General features: G+C 43.4%; 1 protein-coding gene across 2 annotated transcripts in view; it reads right to left on the bottom strand.

Moving 5' to 3' along the window:
* LOC124777421 overlaps positions 1 to 22,650 on the bottom strand; it is a 37,583-nt gene that overhangs the window by 10,723 nt on the left and 4,210 nt on the right. Inside the window, exons 3-5 of one of the 2 annotated variants that reach the window (XM_047252818.1) lie at positions 18,970 to 19,049; positions 18,784 to 18,881; positions 18,528 to 18,668 (exon numbers count right to left, since the gene is read on the bottom strand). In XM_047252818.1, the coding sequence (XP_047108774.1) occupies positions 18,625 to 18,668; positions 18,784 to 18,881; positions 18,970 to 19,049 (222 nt within the window). In that variant the 3' untranslated portion in view covers positions 18,528 to 18,624. Of the gene's footprint in view, positions 1 to 18,527; positions 18,669 to 18,783; positions 18,882 to 18,969; positions 19,050 to 22,650 lie in introns of those variants that run through there. The other variant, XM_047252819.1, reaches the window with a different exon arrangement.

The following is a 22,650-nucleotide window of genomic DNA, read 5'->3' as shown; positions in this document are numbered from 1 at the left end:
TAAATTAGCACTATTTTTGAGTCTGTAACATAGGTCTGTTAATTACCATAAAATTGACGAAACAAAAGTTTAAGATTGATAAACGATATTTTTTATGTGTGTATAAAGACAAGGCGCTTGCATTTTATATTTTTTTAAATTTACGTAATCGGTATCGACCACATCAGCAGTGCTAAGGAAATACATATAATTAAAACACAATACAAATAAAAAAAGTTTGTAACTACACGACTGCTACAAACATCTTGAATACAAAACATACAAACTGCACTGTTAGCTGCATCTAGTCAATTTTATCCCGTGTTTTTCTCTCATTTTAACACTAACAGTTATAAAATAGGCATTGGGTCAGAAAATGGCGCACTGTCAATCGTTGGTCGCAGTAAGCACGAGTGGTGTGGGGTCTCCACTTAAAAAAAAAACAGTGGCTAAATGACATTGCCCAATATGCAGGCTAGCTGAAAGTACCCCTGTACCTCCTCAAGACAAGAGCGGCGAGAGGAAGTTGACCAAGCCACTGGGAGGTATTTAATTTCCCAAATACTGTTCCCGTATAGAGAAGACCAGTATTCATGCCAGAGTGACAATGTTCCTACATGCGGCAACACAGAGATCATCTGAAGGGACAGAACAGCAAAAAGGTCTGGGTAGTTGGATGACAGACTTTGCAGCAGCTTCATTTTCCAACACTTCTACGAGCGAACCTTGGAGAGACGCCTCAGACCACATGGCTACCCCGTGTTGCAGAGACAATTACTTCAATGGCTGCCAAATACAAGATCTTAGCTGCAAACTACTACAGGGTTCTGATGCTGGAGGAGCCTGATTCATTATTTCTTCAAGGGTATCAGTAAACTCCCTGGGTTGGTCAGCTGACTTGCGGGTAAAGAATCGGTTGGTGATATGAACCGGTGCAATGGAGGCCAGCCATACAGAAGTGTCACTGTTCAGTTTTGTTTTGTTTTGTTTTGTTTTGTTTTATGAAGCGCGCAAAAAACAACTGGGATCATACATGCCCAAATCAAAACTATAGAACACGAACACAGAGAGGAGTTAAACAACTATACATTGGTTACAATGGACAGAATAAAAACTGGCACTTGGAAAAAGGGCTAAAAAACACCATACAGAAATGGAGGTCCAAAACTAAAAGTTAAATGGCCTTCACCATATTGCTTCAGCGGATAAAAAGTACAACGTGGTCGACATCCCATGCGTCATTCGTTAAAAGGGCTGATAAATCAGACAGCAAATCTAAGCTGGAACGTAAATTGTTAAAAAAGGGCGACTCCAGCAGGAAGTGGCAGACAGTTAAAATTTGGGCGCAGTGTCTATGATAAGTAAATGTTGAGACTTGAGCCACCACACCAGCTGAGCGTGAATCATACGTTCCATCACCTTACAAACACAGCTGGTAAGGGAGATGGGGCGGTAGCTAGAAGGAAGGTTTTTGTCCTTACCGGGCTTAGGTATGGGTATGATGGTGGCTTCACACCAGCATCCAGCAAATGTGCCCTTTGCCCAGATGCGGTTGTACATGTTAAGCAGAAAGTGCTTGTCTGCAAGAGAAAGGTGCTGTAACATCTGAATGTGGATGGTGTCAGGCCCTGAGGCGGAGGATCGGGATGAACTGAGAGCATGATCTAGCTCCCTCATAGTAATGGCGGCATTGTAGCACTCACAATTTGGAGAAGAGAAGGGTATCGCCCGAGCCTCCTCCACTCGTTTCCGAAGAGCTCGAAACTTCCGCAAAATGGCGGCCCAAGGTGTTGGAGATAGCAATAGGGTCCACGATGACGTCGTCAAGCCGGAAATTGGGGAATGGATCTTGGTTCCAGAGAGCTGTCTGAGGTTGGCCCACATGGCAGAGGAAGGTATGGAACTGCAAAAAAAAAACTAGTGAATGAAATCCAGCTAGCTCTTTCGCTATCCCGAAGAACGTGATGCCACTTTGCATGCATCTCTTCATAACGAATGCAGTTTGCCAGCATAGGGTGGCAGATAAAAATGCACATTGCACGTCTACGTGCGCTAATTGTGTCGTGGCATACCTCAATCCACCAAGGGACCGGGACACGACGTGGTAGAGAGGAACTGCAGGGATGGAACGTTCTGCAGCAGTAAGGATAATGTTTGTGAGATATTCGACCTGGTCATCAGAACTGGGGAAATCTTGTTCTTTGAAGGTCGCCAGGGAGGAGCAAAGCTGTCAGTCAGCCCTGGGAAGCTGCCATTTAGGTGTGCACACGGGAAATGGTCGCCCGAGAAGGTGCCACAAAGAACGGACCATTCAAGACGATGGACAAGCTGGGCAGTGCAGAAGGTTAGGTCCAATTGGGAATAGGTGTATGAGCAGTCGGGAAAGAATGTGGGTGCTCCAGTGTTAAGGCAAAACAGGTTAAGTTGGTTAAGAATGTCAGCCAAGAGGGCACCTTTCAGACAGGTCCTGAGAGAACCCCAAAGGAGATGATGAGCATTAAAGTCACCAAGTAGCAAAAATGGGGGATGTAGCTGCCCAATAAGTCAAAGAAAGTCTGCCCTGGTGTCAGCGAATGATGGAGGGACATATATAATACAGAGTGTAAAGGTCAGGTGGGGAAGGAAAGGGTGAACTGCCACAGCTTGAAGATTGGTAGTCAGCGAGATGGGTTGACTATGAATATCATCCCATATGAGCAGCATGATGCCCCCATGAGAGGGAATGCTGAACTCAGGGGGAAGGTCAAAGTGAATTGGTAAGAAATTGGAAAGCTCAAAGTGGTCGTGAGGGCACAATTTCGTTTCCTGAAGGCAGAGTACAAGGGGAAGCTGCGACGCTAAAAGCAGCCATAAATCCTCTTCGTGGGACCAAAGGCCACGAACATTCCACTAGAGGAGAGTCATGATGAGGAAGGGATGTGGTGATGTGACCTCGGCAGCTGCAGAGTGACAGCTGGGGAAGAGGCACAACTACAGGGCACAGAAGCAGGATGATCCTGCTCCATGGGATCCACAGAAGCATCAGCTTGCTTGCGCGGTTGATATGTGGAGTCCAACGCTGAAAAACGGTTGTTGGTGCACACCGGCAACACGGAGGCTGGCCGGGCTAAGGTATCACATGCCAACACCATCAAAGACGATCTTCGAGGTGGCGAAGGAGAAGACCGTTTGCTTTGGAGGACTTCTTCGAGCCTTTGCAGTTACATGAAGCATCTGGTGTTGTTTTGCTGGAGGGACAGAGGAAGTCTTCACGGGAGTACTCCTTTGGTCCTTTCCAGCCTACCGGTTGTGTAACTGGTGGTTTTGCCTCTAGAGGCAAGAGCTTGACAGCTTGTAGCACAGCTGGATGTGGGGGCGGGGGGGATGTTGATGCTACCTTGACACTGGGCGATTTCATGACCTCTGAGCTGAATTGGAGGTTGCATGTCTGCACGGCCACATGTCCTTCATGGAGCGAGGGGTAACAAGAACAGAACTATAGGTACCAGACGGGAGAACACAGGGTTTGCGATTTCCTAGTAACTTGCGAGCAACTGGATAAGGCACCTTTTCCTTGAGCCGGATCTCTTGAAAAGCCCGCTCATCACGATACACTGGACACTTCCGAGTGGAGGTGGCATGGCAACCATTGCAGTTTATACAGCGGGGAGAAGGAGGTAGACAATCGCCCTCGTGCGCATCCCTACTACCAATAACACATTTGGCTGGGTGTCGACAAGACGTTCTCATGTGGTTAAAACGATGACACTGGTAGCAGTGCATCGGGTTCAGAATGTATGGCCGGACAGTGGTAATTTCACAGCCTGCTTTGAGCTTGGATGGAAGCACCGCCCTATCAAAGGTGAGAAAAAGAGTGTGGGTGGGCACTAAGGAGGAATCTACCTTTTTCATTACATGATGTATGGCAAGACACCCTGATCTGAGAGGTAAGACTGTATTTTGGCGTTGGTTAGACCAACAAGCAGCCTGGTGTAAATTACACCATGGGAAGAATTCAAAGTTCTGTGGGCCTCGACATGAACAGGATAACAGTGGAGAAGCAAGGCAGCAAGCAGTTGTTGTGGTTGAGAATCAGATGTGGTCTCCAAAAGCAAAAGTGCCATTCAATAAACGAGAGTAGGATTTCACAGAACCAGCAACTGCATCTACACCTTTTTGGATAATGAACGGATTTACCATGGTGAAGTACTGACCATCTTCAGTATCTGAGACCACAAGGAACCGCAGTGCAGCGGGAAGGGTCTTTGAATCATTAGCTTCGTTGCATTTACGTTTTGTAGAAGTTGAGTGGGAAGGTGATTGACTCATAGCGAGGAAATCCCCCGTAACTGCCAGTGTCTACAATGGCGCACTCCTTCCAACTGTGGGCCCCCTTCACAAGGGGGCGTACCCACCTTAGGTGATTGTTCACACCTCAGGTCACACCTCCTGAACACCTGATGGAGGGACCAATCGGCAATTTGGAAAGGTTACAGCTCAGGCAATCACCTCTTCCTGGGCTTGGCCTGTACCAGGGGGTACACACGAACCCTACCTGCTGACCCAGGGCTGGGAATTACGTGTTACCCAGTCACCTGTTAAGCGTCAGACGAGTGGGTGGCCTTCAGGAGCGAACAGGGAGGAAGAAGAGAAAAAGAGGATCCTCAAATGCCAAAGCGGAGGAATGAGAGGAGAAGGGAAACAAAGAAAGGAAAAGGGTGACAATGCAGAACACTCCGAAGAATACCCCAGACATGCTCCCCAAGGGAGGGGGGGAAAAAGTATAGCAAGAGGATAGATATGCAGCACAGAAGGGAAAAAAATGCTGCAAAGGCCAAAGAGTGGTGAGCTCCCTGGGGGGAGAGATGTCACTGTTTGTGAAGGGGAAGAATGTTTGTCCTTTTACAACTTCTTAGTAGCATGGCATTTGTCATGCATGGACCCAGAAGTTTGCTGACTTGAGATGCACAAAAAGTCATCTTTGACGTAATCCTTTCTAAGTTTTCGTTCTTCGGGTTGCATCACAAGTCACTTTACCAATGTGGGCGAAGGTTTTCTGATGTGTTGAGCAACTGTAGTGGGTATAGGTGAGGATGTCACCTTAGCACTAGGTGATTTCGCAACTGTAGCACCAAACTGGAGATTGCAGGTCTGCGTGGCCATATCTTTCATGGGTCGTGACTTACCAACAACGGTACTGTAACTACTGGATAGTAGTATGCATAGCTTTTGACTAGCTAACATTTGTGAGCAACATTGAGGGGTACCTTTTCCTTCATCAGATCTCTTGATCAGCTCACTCATCGAGGTACAAAGAGCATTTGCGGGATGAAGCATCATGGTTGCCTGTTCAGTTGATGCAGCAGGGAAGAGGTGGGCAATGTCCCTTATGAACATCTGTGCCCTAAGTTACACAACTGGCTGCGTTTTTGCGAGACACATGAGTACGATTATAATGCTGACATTGGTAGCAATGCATTGGGTTCGGTATGTAGGGTCTGACTTTATAGCCCGCCTTCATCTTCAACAGGAGCTCCACTTGTTCAAAAGTTAAGGAAAGGATACAGGCAGGCATTATTTCTGCATCGACCTTCTTCGTAAGCCAACAGACTGAAGTTACGCCCTGATCAGACAGATAATGTTGTTCAGAAAATAATTGCTGTCACTTAGGCCATCATGAGCCCTCCAATGGATGGAGGGGAGAATACCAGGGCTGCAAATGGAGAGATGACCAGCTGAATAAGATCCGCAAGTCACAATGAAGTGTATGGGGGCACTGAAATTCAAGACACAAATATCAAGCTCTGAAAGCAAAGTTTCCATGGCCAGTGCACCTAGTTCCACCTCCCGAAGGGTTATGGGCATTGCATTCACTCAAAATGAAAAGGGTAGGGGAGCTGAGAAATCAGTGCACACTACACATACTGAGACACTTCACTAATGGGAAGGATACACGTTACAGATGACAAAATCCAGAGGCTTCCTCACATGAACAACCATAGCCTCCAAAGTTGTATCAAATAGCACATGTTCTCTGCAGAGTCCAGAACGAGTGTGCAAACTATGCCTGATGCTCTGTCATAGTCAGCTTCATTCTTAAAATAGCTGCGAAGGATAGGGGTTTGCATTGCTGGGAAGCAAGTTTCCTGGAGGGCAATTGAGAAACCAGGGGGAACATAGAGATGATGTAGCTTAGTCAGATGGTGGCAAAAACCAGTACAATACCACTAGAGGATCAGGTTGTCGGTATGAAGCAAAGCAAGCGCTATATCATGTGTGAGATACAGAGGTGAGCGAGTGTGCCGGGACTTACCCAAGTTCACTGCTAGTAGCGCCACGTCACCTTAACGAGTCTACACGTAGTGCGCATGTACTGCACCACAATTAAGTACAAAATTCAAAGTCAAGATTTATGTTTAAAACTGTGTTAAAATAGAGTTTTGTATAATAATGTTATAAATATCAAGTCTTTATGTACCTAGACTTGATAGTTTCCATAAAAAATGCAGTTTTAAAAGAAAAATAAGTGGTCCTAAATAATAAAGCTAGAAAGCCAGAAGTTGCTCAGAATGTGCCGAAAGAGTTCATAAATAAGTGGTGCAAGTTTCAAAGCTAAAGAGTGATAAATACTGATCCGTGCTCTGCTTCCTCTGGCGCATCGCCAGAGGGGGTCACGGTGCTTAGCGAGCAATCACTGGCAGCTTTCGGAGAGAGAAGACGTACTAGCGTACGGGCAGTTTGTGGTAGGTGGCTCATGTGGACGGCCACATTTCGCGAGCGTGGTTGTATCATATGGTGAGCTGTTTTGAGGGTGGAAGCCACACCTTGTTGCGGTTTGTGTTGCGACTCATCCAGAAGGGCAGTGAGGTAATGTGCCTGGAGGTATGATGTTCTGTCGTTTATATTATTGAGTTCCCGGCTTCTTGTGGTAAGACTGCTCTTTCCTTATGCATTGTACCCCCCTCCCCCCTTAAAGAGAAAGTGGTGGTTTAAACTGTGGCCGTTGGTCTGTGAAACTGTGGCCGTTGGTATTCGAAGCTACCTCACGCAGACTAGACTCTTGGTTGGTAGTACGTGTCGGTTGTTTGCTATTTATTTTGCTGCCCGCAAGGTTGCACAGGCGAGATTGCCTCCTGGTAGAGCGATGCTCACTGTCTGACAGTTTCAATCCGCCTGTGGTTGCTTGTGTGTGTGTTCACCATTAAATGGTAGATTGTCAACTTGATATGCAAGTTTGCAACTTGCGGAATCGTGTCATGTCTTTCTTGTAGTGTTTCCCGAATTTCCCTGTTGTTGTTAACGTGCACTGTTGAGTGACAGTTTGTTTAACAGCAAGCAACAAGGGGAGCCTTTCGACAGAGCGACGTTGAGTGTTCACAATTAGCGTACAGTTGAAACTACTTTTACAACCGAATACGTCGTTGCTCTGTGATTATTAAATACTGTTGGCCAGATTACTACTTTCCGACAGGGTGCCCTCGATATTTCTGTTGTTGACATGCACCGTTGAATGGCAATTTGTTTAACGGCAAGCAACAGGAGCAGCCTTTTGACAGAGCAACGTTGAGTGTTCAATGAGCATACAGTTGAAATTACTATGATAACCACATTGAATCACAATTTGTTTAACGGCAAGCCACAAGAAGAACCTTTCAACAGAGCGCCATTGAGTGCTCAATCAGTGTACAGTTGAAAATACTGTTATTACCAATTTTTTTTTGTGTACGTTTTTTGTGTACATTGGGTCGGCGCAGTGGCATTGTCAGCAAGATATAGTTCTAGTTTTTTTATTTTATTTGTTTATTTTTTTTTTTTAACGTCCTTATTTTTAATGTAGGTATATGCTGGGTCACAGCAGGTCTGGCGACTAAGTATTACAGTTGTCAGTAACACCTGCTACTTGTTGCTTCAACGATTATCTTCTTGTAGTCCTTTATCTATGTCTGTTAATATTTAAAAAGTAAAATAATTCTGGGCATTTAATAGTCTTACCCGCAGCCATCAGCTGTAGCATTCTGGGCTTGTTGTTTGATTGACTATTTTCTTCTAGTTTTACATACATACGTACTGTTTATATATGTGTGTGTGCGCGCGCGAGTGTATACCCGTCCTTTTTTCCCCCTAAGGTAAGTCTTTCCGCTCCCAGGATTGGAATGACTCCTTACCCTCTCCTTTAAAACCCACATCCTTTCATCTTCTCCTCTCCTTCCCTCTTTCCTGACGAATATATATGGGAAATGAACATACAGTACTATGTTACCAATGAAGAAATGTACAGTATACTATATGAAACTCGCATCAGAGTAGGCCACGGAGGAAGAAACATATGCTTAAAGAGTTGCAAGTTAAATACAAAAATATTACATATGAAGTTGTAATGTTGTATTTAAATTTATGCAAACAGTGTCAAATGAAACACAGCGCACCTAAGAAAGGTATTGTTGTGAAGCCAATGGTTAGTTCTGAAGTAACTCAAGATGTCAATTTGATCTGACAGAGATGGCGAATATAAGTTCATAATGGTGTATCAAGTTCATTTAACTAAGTTTGTCCAGCTACGACCTTTGAAAACTAAAAGAGCTGAAGAAGTAGCGCATCACGTTCTTTCAATATTTTTAACATTTGGTGCCCCAGCAATATTGCAATCAGATAATGGTAGAGAATTTAGTAATCAAGTCATATCCGAAATACGTGCTATGTGGAAAGATGTTAAAATAGTTCATGGAAAGCCTCGTCACAGTCAAACACAAGGCTCAGTTGAAAGGGCCAATCAGGATGTACAGAATATGCTAACTGCATGGATGAATGATAATGATACAAATAAATGGTCAGATGGTTTATACTTTGTTCAATTTGCCAAGAACACTACATACCACAAAGAAAAACGGCAAAGTTCTTATGAAGCCATGTTTGGCATTAAAGCAAAAAGAGGCATAGCATCGTGTTTTTTGCCTGGCGAACAAATCGCAAATATTGAAAGTGAAGAACAACTTGAAGAAATTGCCAATACTTCTGAAACCGAAAACAGCTTGAAGAAACTGTTAATGCTTATAAAAAAAATTTGAGCGCTGTTCATGTCGAAAACCAATTCCAAAGAAAAATATTGAGGAGGACCTACAACCTACAATGTCTTCACATCAAATTCTGTCTGAAAAACACAAGTTGATTTCTACAAAAAGAGCAGTCGCGAAAGAAAATCTTCTACTGCAAGCAACAAAGATGTTATGAACCTCACAAAAACAATTTCTTCCTGCTCAAATTGGTGATAATGTACGAATACAAGTCCCTGATATCGACCGTGGTTGTACAGATAGCCGAAATGTGTTAGCGGTTGTTGTTGGAATAGAAGACTCCGACTTCTATAAACTGGCAAATAAAAATGGTACCCTCAAGCAGCTTTACACACGTAAACAGTTCATAATTTGTAAAGAAAATTTACTTTCCATAGATGAGGTTTCTTTTCAAGAAATGTCACTGAGAGAAGCAGCTGCAGCTAATTCGAGAAGCGGGGGTAAGGCTATACACACTGTCATTGCAAAAGGAAGTGTTCCACAAATAAATGCAGTTGTAAAAGCAAGTGACTCTTGTGCAATTCAAAGTGTCATAATAGTTTAAGTTGTTGCAATAAATAAGATCTGAATCACATAAGTAAGTAATTTTTTTATAACTATTATTTTCTTTTCTCATGAAGAATGTACAGTGTATTTTAAATTCTTGGTCATTTCTTTCAAAAAGAGAGGCGAAAAAGTTACGTCGCACTTGTGACGTTTTATAGCGACTGAATTACGGAGAAGAAAATATAAATCTCCAACATGTTCAACATTCACCATTAGTGCATGGTGAATGTCAACATCGCTATCTCTGTCAGAGCCTGTATTGCTCGATCCCCTCAAACTTGGCCTAGCCCTCCCACTCCCACTCCTACTTAGCAATAAATCCAGACTTGAAAGGCACTAAATATTGGACTTGGAAACGTAAAAATTTGTTTTATACTTCAGTTCACTCTAAAATTAATAACTGAGAGACCATGTTAAGCTACCTCTTTTAGTTTTTGAGTAATTAAGTAAAAACCAATTTTGTAAATAAAATGTACCCAACTGTAGTAGATTAAGTACCCGTAATTTTAATAGTACACAATTTTGGTTAAAGCAGATGATAAAACTTACCAAATAATAGAGCAATACCAAATTTGAGAGTTGTAGTATTAATAACAGCCAATACAAGTTCTAGTGAAGGTATGGTTCAGAGGTAACAATCTACTGTTAGTTCCACTATAGAAATTCTAGAAGGCAAAATTTTTATTCAAGCAAGCTGAAACTTTTTCTGTGCTTTCAAACAACTTATCTGAATACATGTAAATATTAAGAAGTTTCTGCATTAATTCATAATTATGATACTAAAGATTATGTGTCCGAGAAAGTGGTCGTTCTGAGGCTGCTGCAGTATGCAGAAGGCATATAACAGATGTTCCCTCGGCAGTCCGCTGTGGCACCTATATAAATACAGCCCAAGAGGCAGTAGTAAGGTTCACTTCACACTCAGCCACTGTAAGATCCACGTCTGTTCAATGGTGGATCGTGCTCTGCTTCGGATGATGTCAGAGCTGGACTGTGGCACATCATGTATTTGAGGTAAAAACGGATCGTGACCTCATGAGGACTGTACACCGCCCTGGACTGCTTAAAATTTGCTGAAGGAACTGTTAATTTACTGTCCGTGATAATTATAAATATGCGTGGCAACTGGCGACTATTATTTCCACTTTTATGGTGAGCATTAATTTTCAACATTTATGATGAACATTCATTTGAGTATTTTAGTCAGGACGAAAGACAATCTGGTAGGAACGTACCGTAGAGGTAGTCTCTGTACTACTAGTTCTGCTATTTATGATAGAAAGATTTACTGTGTATCGAATGGGACGGGACATGCACGGGGGCGTATACGCAGAGTACCAGAGTACAGACAGTAGAGATGGAATAAGAAGGGCAATCAAAATATCGAGGACAGAGTGGAGAATAAATAAGGAAATTAGGGAGAGAATGGAACAACTTGTGATGCAAAGAACTGAGAATAGAGCTCTTCAATGGTGTTCGATTTGATTTTGTTTTGTTTTAGGGTGCAAAAATAACTAAGGTCATACCCGCCCAGGTCAGAACATTGAACACGAATACAAAAAAGGAGTTAAAAGCGACACATGTTAAGCCCAATCGATGAAAGGAAAGTGAGCTAAGAACAAGGACTTCCTCTTGGAGAAAGATCCACAAAATACACTGTAAAAACAATGGAGGTCCCAAACTAAAGATTAAATGCCCTTCGACATGAAACAGCTGATAACTCAGATGGCAAACATACATTACAAAATAAGTGGTTAAAAAAGGGCATTCGGTCAGGAAACTGGGAACCGTCAACGGTTGAGGACAATGAGCATAAAGTGGAGGAGGATCACCACTTAACAAACAGCGATGGCTAAAACAACAGTGCCCAACACGCTAGCTAAAATGATCTCCTCTCAGTGGTGATGCCAAAGTGACAGAACCTGCTTACAGACAGCAACACGGAGATCGTCGGAAGGAATGGAAGTCCTAGCGGCCCACAGTAGGACGACGGCAGCCTTGGCAGCAGCCTCATTTCCTGCCACACTGACATGACCAGAAATACACATGAACATCACAGTGGCCTCCTCAAGATGAGCAAGCTTTCTTGGACCCATTGCACTAAGGGATGGACTGGGTACAGCACATACAAGCTCCGAAGAGCAGACAGGATTGGAGCAGATGACACAATCGAACAGCCTGAGTCACCGGATGTAGTGAATGGCCTGATACACGGTGAAGAGCTCTGCTGTAGATACTGAGCAGTGTTTCAGAATCCAATAGCCAAAATCGTCGATGCCAATGATGAAGGCACACCCAACACCATCTTCAGTGCGAGAGCCATCAGTGTACACAAAGATACTATTCCTAAGTTCCATGTGCACTTACAATGGTATACTGAATATGGAGTAGAGTCCTAAGGAAGAGAACGAAGTCCAAGGTGAACACAGCCCCTGCAAAAAGCCAAGGCAGTGAAAAGTTCACGGCCATTGGGAAAGTGGCAAGTAGCATGAAGTTAAGTTGCCGGAGCAATAGCCGAAAGCTAACTCCAGGAGGTAGCAGAGAAGACAGATGCACCCCATACTGGTGTTCAAAGGAGTCATCGAAGGAGGCGGCATAGGACGGGTTGTCAGGCATGGCAGACAAACTGCACTCATATCCGCTGAGGCGAACATCACCCCAGTATGACAGCGGTAGTTCGGCAGCTTCTGCAGACAGACTCTCAATTGGGCTAGTGTAAAAGGTGTCAGCAGCCAAACAGAGTCCACGATGCTGGATTGTATTTAGGCAACGTAAGATGGATGGACATGCAGATGCATAAACGAAAAACACATAGTCTAGTTTTGAATGGAAAAGGGATCAGTACAAATGGAGGAGAATGGTCTGATCCGCTCCCTAGGAAGTATTGCTTAGGACACGTAGGACATAGAGGGACCGGGTGCAACAGGTAGCCAGGTTAGGACATGTAGGACATAGAGGGACCGGGTGCAACAGGCAGCCAGGTTAAGACACATGGAAGAACCAACAAAGTTTTCTATCAGGTGAGAGCCCAAGGAATTTTGTAGTTTCAGCAAACAGAATAACAACAGGCACAATATGTAAAGATGGTGGAAGCAACCCATTGCGCTGCCAGAAATTCACACAGCTGGTTTCAACAGTGGAAAAGTGAAAGCCATTATCGATGCGCCACAAGTTAAGATGATCGAGACATCGCTTAAGACACGACTCAAGCAGCCAAGTCCATGGAGAACTGCAACAGATCCCAAAATCATCGACAAAATGGAAGCCAGAGATGCGTAGTGGGAGACAGGCGATAATAGGGTTAATGGGTATAGAAAAGAGGATGACGCTCAGGACGGAGACCTGAGGCAACCCCTTTTCCTGTGTAAAGTTGTCTGACAAGGCAGAACCCACATGAACCTTGAAAACTCTGTCTTTTAAAAATTTCTGATCGGGAAACGAGGCACGTAGCCTCGGATACCCCACGTGTAGAGAGGATGGAGGATATGAGTCCTCCAGCAGGTGTAGGCTTTCTCCAAATAAATAAATGATAAAAATAAAAAAATCATGCCTAGTCTGGTATTTCCACATAAAGCCATTCATGACATGGGTTGACAAAGTGACAAGACGGTCAACTACAGAATGGTGCGCTTGTAATTCCCATTATGCAGTAGTTAGTAAATTTTAAGACTTGAGCCATCATATCAGCCATGCTTTAATCATATGTTCCACCGCCTTGCAAACACAGCTGGTGAGAGAAATGGGGTGGTAACTAGAAGAAAGAATTTGTCCTTACAGTGCTGTGGTATGGGTATGACAGTGGCTCCATGCCAGCGCCTGAGGAATGTACCACCTGCCCTGATGCGACTGTATTTACGAATAAGAACATGCTTGCATGCAAGAGAAAGACACTGCAACATCTGAATGTTAACAGCGTCCGGTTCTGGGGTGGAAGATTGGGACACGATCTAGCTTCCTCACGGTAAAGGTGGCATTGTAGTAGTCTTGTTTCTGAGAGGTACCACCTGAGCCTCCTCCACTTGTTTCCAATGGAGGAAGGCAGGCTCATAGTCAATGGAGCTCAAAACCTCTGCAAAATAACAGATTAAGGTGTTGGAGATTACAATGGGGTCCTCAATGGCATCATCTGGTGTGGTCAGGCTGGAAATTGGGAAATGGACCTTGGTCCCAGAGAGCCTTCAAGGGTGGACCCAAAAGGCAGAAGAGGGAGTAGAACTGTTAAAAGAACTACTAAATGAAATACAGCTGTTCTGCTATCCCAATGAATGCAAAGACACTGTGCACCCAAATGTCAATAATGAATACAGTTCACCATCACAGGATGACAGTTTAAAAAGACAGAGTATGCCTCTGGACGCGAACTGTGTCACGGCACCATCAGTCTAGCAAGGGACCCGGACATGGTGCGGTTAAGATGAAGTGCGAGGTATGGAACGTTCCGCAGTAGTAAGGATAACATTTGTATGGTACTTTACCTATCATTACAAGTAAGAAAAAGTTGTTTGCGAAAGTTGCAAGGGAGGAGTAAGGCCTCCAGTCACACTTACAAAGCTTCCAATTGGGTTTACACATAGGTGGGGTAGACATCAGCAATTGGATAGCACACAGGCAATGGTCACACAAGTACGTGTCATAGATAATGGACCACTCAAGACAACGGGCAAGCTGGACAGTGCAGAACGAGAGGTCCGAATGGGAGGTAGGCATGCGTGGAGTCTAAAGGAACATGGGTGCTCCAGTGTTAAGGCAGATGAGGTTGAGCTGATCAAGACAGTCAGTCAAGAGGGTAACTCTCGGACAAGTTCCGGAGGAGACCCAAAGAAGATGATGTGAATTCGTCACTGAGCAGCAAAGAAGGTGAAAGAACTGACCAATAAGCTGGAGGAAGCTTGCCCTGGTGATGCCGAATGACAGAGGGATATTGACATTGCACAGAGAGAAAGTGAAATGAGGAAGGAAAATGTGGACTGCAACAGCCTGCAACCAAGTGTTCAGTGAGATGGTCTGACTATGATCGTTATCCCGAACGAGCAGCACGACTTCCCCACGAGATGGAATGCTGCCCTCAAAGCGAAGGCCAAAGCAGAATGGAAAGAAATGCAAGAGATCAAAGCAGTCACAAAGACACAATTTTGTTTCCTGTAGTCAGAAAACAAGGGGACACTGTGATTCCAAGAGCTGCCTTAATTCCTCCTCCTTGTATCGCAAGGGAGACGTTCCACTGGAAGGGAGACATGACAGGGAAAGGAAAGGAGGGAAAAAATGAAGGGATTTCACTTTGGCGGCTGCCAAGTGCCAGCCTTTAAAGACTCACTGCTACATAGTGCAGAGGCTGGAGGATCATGTTCCATGAGATCTACAGAGGCATCAGCAGTCTCTCTGGGTCAGCTTACGGATTCGGTTGGTGGGGTGCACCAGGGGATTGGAGGTCAGCCAGGTGAGGGTATCACGCAGTGAAACAGTGGAAGGATCTCAGAGTTGGTGAAGGAGAAGCCATTTGTCTTTGTTTGATTTCTTAGAACCTTTATGGTTGGCAGATGAAGACTCAGTTTTTTTTTGGCTGGAGGGACGTAAAAAGTCTCCACTAGAGTATTCCTTCTGTCCTTTCCCGCCTTCTGGTTGCGTAGCAGCTGATTTTGCCACCAGAGGTGATGCTTTGGCAGCTTGCACAGCTGGAGGAGGAGGAGGAAGTGGAGGAGACAGGGACGCTACCGTGACACTGGGCACTGCAGTGCTGAATTTGAGGTCGCAAGTCTTCGTGGCCATGTCCTCCAAGGAGTGAGGCGTAGGAAAGAAAGGTAAGTGCCAGATGGTAAAAAACAACTAACCAACAATGTTGCAAGTGACAAGGTAATGCACTTTTTTCCTTCACCCAGATCTCCTGTATGACCCACTGTTGAGATACAAGGAACATTCTCGGGATGAGCCCGCATGGTCGCTATTGCAACTGATACTACGGGGAGGAAGTGGTGGGCAATTGTCCTCGTGAACATCCCTACCACAAGTAACACATTTGGCCACATTTTGACAAGACATACGATTGTGGTTGTAGCATTGACACTGGTAACAGCACACTGTGTTTCAACTGTACAGTCAGACCATGATGACTTAAAAGCCTGCTTTATGGAAGCACTGCTCTATCAAACATGAGGAAAAGAGTGATGCAACCTTAGTGCCTGCATGCAACACTTTTCATTACCTGATGGTCTGCAGTGACGTCCTGATCAGAGAAGTAAGTTTGGATTTCTCCCTCTGTCAAACTAGCCTAGTGTAAATAACACCACATGAAGAATTCAGCACTCGAAGGGCCTGAAATGAAATGAGTGTATGGCATTGTTGGCCAGGAGGTCCCATCTGGGTAAGTTCAGCCTCCACGTGCAAGTCTTATTTTAGTCAACGCCACATTGGGTGACTTGGGCACCGGCGATGAGGATGAGAGCAACACAACACCCAGTCCCCGAGCAGAGAAAATCTCCAACCCTGCCGGGAATCGAACCCGGGTCCGCTTGCACGGAAGGCGAGCATGTTACCATGCAGCTATAGCAGGCGGACCGGTGGACCTCAAAATGAACAGGATAGCCATAGAGGAGCGAAACTGCAAGGAGTTGTTGGGCTTGAATATAACAATTGGTCTGCAAAAGTGAAGTGCCATTACATAAATGACAGCAGGATTTCATAGGGCCTGTATTGTGTCAACACCTTTCTGAATAAAAAATGGACTAGTTGTAGCAAATGCTGATCTTCTGTATGTGACGACAAGAGCAACCAAGGTGCAGCTAGGACATTCTTGGAATCTTTAGCCTTATTCCATTTACATTTAGTAGACGTAGTCTGAGATGGTGTTTGCCTCAGTGCGAGAAAATCCCTCCCCCCCCCTCCCCCCTGATTGCCAGTGTCTCTGATGGCACACTCCTTCCAACTGGAGGTCCCCCCTCAGAGGGCCCTGTTGACCTGGGGCTAGGAATTACAAGTTACCCAGTCACATGTTATACTCAGATGTGTGGGGCTGCATTCACGAGTGCACAAGGAGGAAGAACAAACATAGAGGAACCTCAAACGCCAAAGCGGAGGAAGGATGGGAGATGCAGAACAAAGAAAGAAGGACAAAACAGTGGGAGGACTGTTCTGATGTCACACTATTGAAACTTCACAACACATCCCCAAAAATATCCCAGACATGTTCTCCAAGGGAGGGGAAAAAGAATAGCAGAAGGATAGACATAGAGCACAGAACGGGAAAAGGTGCTGTAAAATCTGGGGTCCCACGGTAGCCTACCACAAATTCACCAAGGAGTGGTGAATCCCCTGGAGGAGCTCTTCAATGGTATGATCATGTACAGCGAATGGAGCAAGGACAATGGCCAAAAGCAATCCTGGAATGGTCACCACGAGGAAGGAAGGAGGAAGCATGGAGAGTGGGAGTAATTGGAATGATGAGGAAGAGAGGTCTGTAAAGAGGAAGACTGCCGAACATGAAATCTGGCAAATGGAAGCAACTGCCAAAGAATGGAGAAGCCCTTAAACATAAGTGAGTCTTGTAGCCCTACATTTCTCCCACAGGGTAGCCACAGAAGGAAACAATGTGGGACATATCTCTACATACTGTAATAATCCTTTCTTCCAGAAGAGGCTCGGGAGGGGGGTGGGCTTGCTAGCCACTTCATTTGAGAGTTATCCGCCTTGGTGCCACCTACTCTGAATGGGGGTTCTCTCCACAGGCACCCCTCAGCCACAGCAACACCTACCTGGCTGAGTAACCATTGACCAGATAACACTGTCCGGAATCCTCATGCCCCAGCCATGTTGGGCACACACTACTTGGCATACGCAGGGAGTTTCCTGTGCAGACATCAATAGTGCAATCCCTGCATGGTCAGGGAGCTACCACCAAGCAGGAACTTAACAACCCCCCCCCCCCCCCACAATAGAATGGTTACCGCGTTGGATTTTGGACCTATTACTTTTGCCACAAAGAAAAGGTGAAAATCTAGAAAGGCACAAAAGATGGATTGTATATAGCATCGGATGACTTTTCCCACACTTCTGTAAAATTTGGAAGAGGTGGTAGGTCAAACATAATAATGAGAATCATATAGTGAAGGATGAAAAGTTGTATACAGTGTACGGGGAGGGAGGAAAAAAAAAAAAGCTGACCATGTCAGTATTCAGTATTTTCTTGGCTACATCGCACATTTTTCCAACATGGCCGCATACTTCCTTCATAACTATGTCATAGCTACGAATAATAGGACGGACTTGCAGAACAGGAATGGAAGTAGCACTGTAAGCATCAGGACCCTATGCTAGCTGAGTACACACTATCAAAAGATATGTGGGATTCCCGGGGAGGGGAAGCATGTTAAGGGTAAATAAACTGAACATTGGTATGAAGAGTATGCTTTTCATTGTTCAATCTGCATTCATGATCAAGGGAAAGGATACAATACACAGTCAAATTTCTTAACAAAAATAATAACTATATTTTCCTGAAATACTGCACGAAAACTTGAGCACACTCTTACACAGAAATACCAATTTAAATGATAGGGTGTTTGTAGCACACTTTAAATATACAAAACAAGCTTGGCCTCATATATATACCAAGACAGGATATTAACTGCACTTAGGAATAACAGTCAAAGAACTTCTAGAATGCAATCAACAACTTTATGTATGACCTACAGAGATAGGTGAATGGTTTCAAATCTGCAAGTCTCATGTGAGGTATGGGGAGTCTCACAGATGTGTTCATACCAGTCACGACTACCATAAGGAACTACGGACTTTTCTGTCTGCATGGTTTGTTCTGTAACTGTGTACGCAATTTTCTGTTTGGAGCACAATAACGTAATTCAAGAATAATGGCTTCAATAATCTATGTCTATACAGTATATATGAAGTACTACTGCGCATCTGTTAAATCACAATGACAAAAGTATTTACATATGACGATCTTACTCTGGAAATAATGTTTTTTCATCAATTCCTAAGTCCACATCCATGTTTACTGCAAGTGTTAGAAGGTGGTTTTTGGTCTCTCTTCCTCCCTCTATTTCTTCCAAACTGATTTTTCATCCAGGATATTTTCGTATGCTGTTTCATATTTTATTTTTCAATTCAGTTCAACTCAGCTTACATAAAGATACAACACATACAGCCATACACAGAAAGTGAACTTCAACTAAAAATAAAGTTTCCATTTACTTACAGCTCTCTGATATGATATCGTCCACTATCAATGCATAAAAACCCTCACTTGAAGGAAATGCCTGTCTGTTATTGGCAGTTGCTAAAGGCTCATACATCCTGTATTAGAAATATATTCACATTAATTCATCAAATATCTTACCATGCAATAATTCAAGGCAATGTTAAAAAAGGAAAATCAACATACCATCCTAAATGGTGACCATAATGAGAGCACATACAATTTTTCCATGCATAACCAGGAAACCAAGTATATTCTCTTTGCCACTGAAATAGGGAGAGAGAAGCATTAAGCAAAAACACATATATGAAATAAACCTCTATACACTTCACACCACAAGATAAGTTATGACACCTGCTGCAAAGCAGTAGTCATGTGACTGTTACCAGACACCCATCATCTCACAACTATGTCTTGAGGGCCCCAAAACAGTATTAATTAATACTAACATTCATACTATATTTTAAAACAACAGAACCATAAAAGCACACTAAGCCTCTGGTGAGGATACAAAAAAGCAGGGTATAAATTATTACAATAATAGACGATGAGCTGAATATGCTCAATTTAATGATAATTTGAGTGTGTAAAAACACCAGCATAACCACATACACAGAAAACCAGAGTGTCACACACACACACACACACACACACACACACACACACACACACACACACACACACACACACACACACACACTTCCTCCCAACAAGTGGCAGAGTTCATGATTTCCTATCAATAATTGTGATTAATTTCCAACACCAGTTAAAGCTCTATGAGCAAAACACTGTAGCTGACAATGAGTCTCACTTTGTTCCCTTCTCTGCACAATCACAAAAAAAGACAACAAAAAGCAAAGAATAGAGGAAAAAAGAAACAGTCACTGAAGCTAGACTTGACAAGTAGTTTGGCTGGTGGTGGCAGTGACCACGGAAGTTAGGTTAAGAGATAATCCATGGTTTTTTAAAAGATAGTGTAAGTTAAATGGAAACAGAGAAAAACTGGTGCATATGAAGACTTTCTAGGCAAATGGAGCCAACAATCGAAAATATGTTCAGGCACACTCCACAAACAAAGAAAGCAAACAAGCAAACACAACTATCAATCCCTGTATCATCTGCTGAACTTTGTCCTCTCTTCTAATATAGATAAACTGACAGAAATAGAAAGTGCTATAGAATGAACACCTGGAACAAATGCTAACATTCTGTATTCCCAGCCTGTAGGGTATGTTGACTAAAATTTAACCTTTATGTGAACTCATTTGCTGTACAGGAAAAAGTCATTCCTACAGATGAAGAGTGGTTTGATGGTACATGATGGCAATTGGATATGTCTAAGGCTACTGCAGCTTTTCAAGTGTAGGCAACAACACAACACGGGCTGACGACATGCCCATACATATTACTGACATCCTTCACACTTTGGAAAAGGCTGAAGATTGGGGCAATACACATGGAAGCATCCTATCGACGGATCGCACACACTTGGCTATAGCACGACTGCAAGCTACTGGTGAAGAGATGGCCTCAAGATGGCAGGGTGGTAAGAAGAGCAGGCATACAAAACTAATTTTTTTCGTTAGGAATGAAAAGGGTGGCTGCCAAATTCATGCCATGACTACCAATGACTTCAAGTTTGCCTCTTCCAAAGACAGCTCATAAGGTGAAATCAGTCAGTAAGACACAGCTGATTTATTTTTTCGATGTGACAGAAATTGTCCATTCAGAGTTTGTGCCACAGGGTGCAACAGTTAACCAGACTTTCTACCTGAAAGTTTTGAAATGGGTGTGCAGTGGAAGTGGCCTTGTTTGTGGCTGTTGGGTAACTGGTTTTTCCATCATGACAATGCCCCTGTCACACAGCCCTGTTTATACATCAACCAAAAATGCTATGACCCCTGCTCCTCACCCCACATACTCACCTGAACTTGGCCCATGCGACTTTTTTTGTTTCCTAGAATGAAAGGAGACGTGAAAGGGAAGTGGTTTGCTGATGTTGCTGAGGTGAACAAAAAATTGATGGCGGTGCTGCCAAGCATCACAAAAGATGAATTTAAACAATATTTTGAGTAATGGAATAAAATATTAGACAAGTGTATTAGTGCAAGTGGAGAGTACTTTGAAAGGGATTGATGGTTTCTGTTTAAAATGTAAGTAAATAAGTTAAAAAAGTAAGTTTGGTTTCCTTTGGGTACACCCTCATAGGGACCCACAAGAGGCTCATAAGATTGTTTGAATAGATCTCACAATAAGGTCCACACCACAAGACAATCATAAGCTTGTTTGACTTGATCTTATGCGCAAATGACAAAAGCTGAAATTAATGCAGAAGTTACAGCGTATCGTTACAAACCTTCGGAATCAGATTACTGGAAGCTGGGTTTAGATCTCTAGCCACCATATGTCATTTACTGCATACACCAAGGACTTGTACGGTGTAGAGCCAGAGTCAACTGGGTCATAAGGTAGCATTCTGTGGTGTTCAGCAATGAGGCTCTATTGTGTATGTGGCAGTCAGATTGACATCAACATGTCCAAAAAACTGATGAAAGGTCACAGGAGAAAGCTATACTCAAGACCCATACTTCACAATTCTTGGAATCAGGAAACGGGGAGCTATTGGATATGACAACAGGACTCTTTTGGTAATGGATGAAAGCAGGCTGAATGCTTGCCATACATGGTAAGAATGGTAAAGCTGGTATCATACCCTTCATGACCACAGTACCGAATATGTTCCAGCAGGATAATGCAGAACACCACATTACGGTTCACACAGTACAAACACCTCAAGATACGTAAGAATCCTTAACTAGTCTGCCGGTCCCTTGATTTGTTGCCCATAGAGCATGTCTTGGATGCGATAGGAAGATATATACTTTTATTTCAGCCTCCTTTCATCAATTGTTATTAACTGACCCAGCATGTTTCAGGTGTCACAAGAAATTCTTCAAGAAGATATATGGAGGTTATTCACTTCCATGCAGCAATGAACAAAAAGAGTGTATTTATGCTCATGGGGATCATACCTAGTACTGATGTTGGTGGACATCAGTTTGAAACAGAATAATTACGTCATGAACATCTCCACAAAGTTTGATGAATATTGGGCTCATGCTTCATGCTGAAACACTTTCCATTTCCAACAACGTAAATGAAAGGAATCAATATATAAGTTACAAAAGCACTTCATTGCTTAGCACAAAGGGAAAATCACATTGATAGGTAAAGAAAGGTACAAGGCAAGTCAAACCCGCAATTATTAAAAACTGTAAATAAAACAGCCAAATACAACTGTATACAGAGCAGTACTGCTCGGTAAACAATTTGTATTTGGACGTCTGCTTTTAAAGTCCTGTGTCATATATTCATATTCATGAAACACACTGCACGTTTTAAGTAATGACTAACACAATATGGTGGCTTAAACCATTTTGACCCTTCATCCGTGAAGATGGTCCAAGTCCGAAATTTGGGTTCAAAATAAAAACAGCTGATGGTTCAAATATGCATTTTACACATCCTCTTAGAAGGTTGCTACCGTGTGTGTCATAAAAGCTGTAGCATTCCTGGGACTCTTTTCAGTAGTCACATTTCAATAGGATAATGCTTGTCCACAGTCAGACTTTTAGATAGAAAGACATACATGCAGAAAAGATTGTTACTTTGCAATTTACGGGAAATGTATGATATCTATATGAATATAAATGGTCCAGAAACAGGGTTCTCAAAGTTTTGTGAACTTGACTCAAATGGTGTGTAACAGTAAGATCAGCTGGAATGCATGCAGTTTGCATCTGTGCAATTCACCAAAATGTTAAGCTTATGCTTAGCGGAGCTGGTATACATGAAAATTATAAGGAG

Source organism: Schistocerca piceifrons, chromosome 2 (assembly GCF_021461385.2).
Source record: "Schistocerca piceifrons isolate TAMUIC-IGC-003096 chromosome 2, iqSchPice1.1, whole genome shotgun sequence".
In the NCBI taxonomy this organism is placed as follows: Eukaryota; Metazoa; Arthropoda; class Insecta; order Orthoptera; family Acrididae; genus Schistocerca; species Schistocerca piceifrons.
This window is presented reverse-complemented; position numbering and strand designations above follow the sequence as displayed.